The sequence below is a fragment of the Octopus bimaculoides genome, chromosome 1 (genome assembly GCF_001194135.2).
Source record: "Octopus bimaculoides isolate UCB-OBI-ISO-001 chromosome 1, ASM119413v2, whole genome shotgun sequence".
NCBI lineage: Eukaryota > Metazoa > Mollusca > Cephalopoda > Octopoda > Octopodidae > Octopus > Octopus bimaculoides.
Genome location: NC_068981.1, coordinates 72,321,947 through 72,326,301, shown reverse-complemented (window position 1 = coordinate 72,326,301; position 4,355 = coordinate 72,321,947). Strand labels below are relative to the sequence as shown.

At 37.3% G+C, this 4,355-nt stretch overlaps 1 protein-coding gene across 3 annotated transcripts in view; it reads right to left on the bottom strand.

Annotated features, from left to right (window-relative positions):
• LOC106879038 (FAD-dependent oxidoreductase domain-containing protein 2) overlaps positions 1-4,355 on the bottom strand; it is a 145,050-nt gene that overhangs the window by 8,876 nt on the left and 131,819 nt on the right. For all 3 annotated transcript variants that reach the window (XM_052967456.1, XM_052967458.1, XM_052967461.1), the window contains exon 8: positions 626-791. In XM_052967456.1, coding sequence (XP_052823416.1) covers positions 626-791 — 166 coding nt within the window. The remainder of the gene's footprint in view (positions 1-625; positions 792-4,355) is intronic.

Genomic DNA, 4,355 nt, shown 5'->3' with positions numbered 1-4,355 from the left:
ATATATATATACATACATATATATATATACATACATATATATATATGTACGCATACATACATACATGCATACATGCATACATACATTGAAAGAGAGAGAGAGTGAGAGCTAGAGGTTTTGACCACTATCATCCCAGGCCTTGTTTAACGTAATAGCACCTCTTGGGGTTAGTGTCAAGTTTTAGGGCGTCATAGCCCACTCAGTTCTTTGTTGAGATGTATTTCTTAGAGGAATTTGTTCAGATGCTGTTTGAATGTTATTGGGTCTTTTATCCTTTGATTTCTTTCAATATTGTTTAAAAAAGGCAGAACCCGTTGAGGCTTTAAATATATAAATATGTATGTGTTTGCGTGTGTGTGTGTGTGTGTGTGTGTGTGTGAATATATTTGCTTGAGTTTAAAGATTTGATTTCATATTTAGAAGGGAATGAGTGAGTAAGATAATGTGGGAGTTCACCGTTGGTAAACTGAATCTATAACCTTACTGTATTATACTTCAATTATATCATTGGGGATATTAGAAAAAAAACAACCTTCTATTACTTTTAAAAGTAATCATTATTTTTGAGACAGGTATGAGGTCCTTTGCTTAAAACGGTTTCCAAAAGATAATTCATCAGACTTACTCGTTCAAAATAATGACATCAATGAGGACTTGGAACATTTGGTAGATTCCTGCAGCTTCATTAATTCTTTTGATTGTGTAATAAAGCACATCGTTAACAGGAAGTTTCACAGATGGCCATTCTTTTCCATGATTGTGCCATTCCAAATAACGGTGAAGAGTACGGGCTGTGAAGAGGAATAAAGATTAATTTATTTCAATACCACCATCATAACAACCATCATTAACACTATCACAATTAACATCCCACCATCATTATCATAAATCTGTTAATATTCCCCTCTTTATGTAATGTCAGGTAGTTAGGCTCCTACAATAATAACAAATAAAAGGCTAATATAAAAATATTGAAATACTGGAACATGTAATTGAAGCATAAACATTATCTTAAAGAATAGAAATAATGGAAACACTCTAAAAAGCAAACAATAATACAAGATAAAACATTGCAATATTTTTGATGTCTCATTAATTTCAATAAAAACAATAATAATAATCTTTTCTACTACAGGCACAGGACCTGTTTTTGTGGGGAGGAGGTCAGTCGATCACATCGACCCCGAGTACGCAATTGGTACTTAATTTATCGACCCCGAAAGATGAAAGGCAAAGGCAACCTCGATGGAATTTGAACCCAGAACGTAAAGACGGACAAAATGCTGCTAAGTATTTTTCCCGATGTACTCACGATTCGGCCAGCTTGTTGCCTTAATAATTCTTTCTACTATAGGTACAAGGGCAGAAATTTTATGGAGAGGAGAATAATAATTGATTAAACTTACCCCAGTGCTCAACTGGTACTTATTTCATCGACTCCAAAAGAATGAAAAGCAAAGTTAACCCATAAAAGGCTTATAACAGTGTATGAACCACTAAAGTTTGACAAAAATACTGGGGCATTTCAGGATGATACAGTATGGGTTCACATAAAAGCAAATAATAATAATGAGCTTGGAGGAAATATGAAGTTGTTAAGCAACAAAATAGCAAGTGATAAGTAAAATGAGAGGAACAAAGAGGTGTTTATCACACCACTGGATCTATCTTAAATCATGGACTCATTGAGTAGTTCGGTTGAAGGCCTCACAGGTCTAAAGGTCAAATACCGTAGTTTACTGTCAATAAATAAACACTATGAGCCCAATGCGTTGTTTTGCTCAGATTGAGGGATCTATAATCGTAAAGGCGGCCCTGAACCTGCAAAAGTGTAAAACGAGGGAAGTGTCAGTGAAATCACGCTCCGAATTTTAACTATGACTGCTGTGATGAAAGAATTTCTGGAATAATGATAATATTATGTAAATCAATGTTTTGAAAATAACATTGTAATATTTTGGTAATATAGTATCTTTATTTTTAAATTAAATTTTTGTAGTATTCATTAAACCGTTCGACATCATTAGCGAATGCGGATTAGTTTACAGTGATCAGACTTAACTATTGAACGATATTGAAGACATGATCGAGACTTCCGTTCTTTGAATACTTTCATTATTGAATGTCGAGATTAAATTGCAAAATTATCAATTACACAATATAAATGAAAAGACAAGGTGTCAGATACCAATCGAAACTACGAGTAGAAATATTTGTTTCTTTATTGCCCACAGGGGGCTAAACATAGAGGGGACAAACAAGGACAGACAAAGGGATTAAGTCGATTACATCGACCCCAGTGCGTAACTGGTACTTATTTAATCGACCCCGAAAAGATGAAAGGCAAAGTCGACCTCGGCGGAATTTGAACTCAGAACGTAACGGCAGACGAAATACCGATTTCTTTATTAGGCATAAAGCCCTAAACATAGACGGGGTAACCACAAGGACAGACAAGACCACAGTGGAGACAAAAAACATAAAACGAATGTAAATGAAAGTTATGTAAAAATGAAAAAAGGAAAATGGACGCATGGGCCCCACCCCATACAGTACCATTTGAACCGTTATATGTACTATTTACAATTGTTCTTTTTTTTCCCTTTAATTTCATACTTTTTTTTTGTCTTTAGTAGAACTTGATCAGTGGTTCGACGTCTCTCAAATCCACCACCGGCGGCAACTCTTCAAACTCCACCTCCACTCCCTGCGGGTCAATGCTATCTCCACACATCTCCTTCAACCTTCTGTAGCTCTCCTCTTCAATCAATATTGCCTTCATGTTCTCTGTGTAGACGTATGAAGGCACCTTCACTCTTACTATTGAATGAAACTTGATTATCTTTTTCTCCGTTTCAACATTTTTTTGGTACGTCACATAATACCACACTCCATCTCCTCCTCCTCGTATCTTCTTTCATTTGTCTTGCACTTTTGGTTCTCTCTTTTCTTCCTCCATAAATAGTCTCTCCATCTCACCTTCATGCAGCTGGGTTTCCGACACTTTCTCCACTGGTAACTCTACTTTCTTTTTACTTTCTTTTTCCTTCCTACTTCCCTCCTTCAAATTTTCTTTTCTCACATCTTCTCTTCTTTTTCTGCTTCTCTGGCGGAGAACTCAATCCTCCGCTCCTCCTTCTTTTCTCTTTAACCGTTCTCTGTTGCCTTGTCTTGTACTACTTGGTCCACACTCTCATGTCTCTCCTCCTGTTCTGTTTGTGGCTTTCTTTGGGTGCACCATGCCTTCATGTGGCCCCTTTCTCCACATGTGAAACACACTGGCGGCCTACCCTCCACAATAACTCTCAGCTTCACATCTTCTGGCAGCACAATCCCGTCCACCACACTATTCAAGTCCTCCGTTGTTGCCTGAATCGTTAATTCGATACCATATCCTCAGTAGTTCACCTTCAGGGTCCTTGTAGCCTTCAGAATCTTCCCGTCTTTCATATTATACGTTATGGCTGTCATCAGCCATTCTTCTTTCACTTCAGGTGGCACCTTAACCACTCGTACCTTGGCCACACGTTTAGCAGTACGAAGGCAAGAGCACCCATTCCTCTGTCCTTTTTGCCTCTGGAGTACTTTATTGCTTCCTCCTCAAGCGCACCTCAACAGTGGCGTATCTCCTCCCTCTCGTAACGTATGTTGTAAATCTTTTCCATTCCTTTATACATTCCTCTATCGGCGCAATCATTATTTTTCTTGTGGCTACCTTCATGGTTTTAAATGTTACCGTTCTTTTTAACACGTTAGCCGATAAATCTTCAGGTGGCGTTAGCTTCAGAATACTACCTTCCTTAGTGATTAGTTTTTCACTCTCCTTCATCTTTCTAGGCTCCACTTTTATTTCGCAAACCTCCAACTCTTACACGTCTACTCCTTTGCTCGTTGCGGCCGCATAACATGGGCCTGCCTCCGGCACCTTCTCCATTTTCCACAATGGAAAACAAAACAACAATTAACGAATTAACAACTTTAGCAACAATTCAAATCAATAACAATGGCAACAATTCGATAAACACTTCAACATAGACTCATGCAATAACTTCACAGAGACGAAATACCGATTTCTTTATTACCCATAAAAGGCTATACAAAGAATTTTTAAGACATCACAAAACATAAAGACAGTACAAAACGCAAACATAAAATCGGGGTAATTACAATAAAATGATAATATGCAAGAATGAAAAAAATGAGGCGCAATGTCCACTCGATCCCCGAAGTCAGGTGGTTACATTTATCCAGTTTTTCACTTTTACGTTCAACGTCATGTAAACATTTTAACGGTTTTCTAACTAAAAAAATTCAAACACTCGCGTTACCTTTCTTCCATTAATCATTGTTACGTC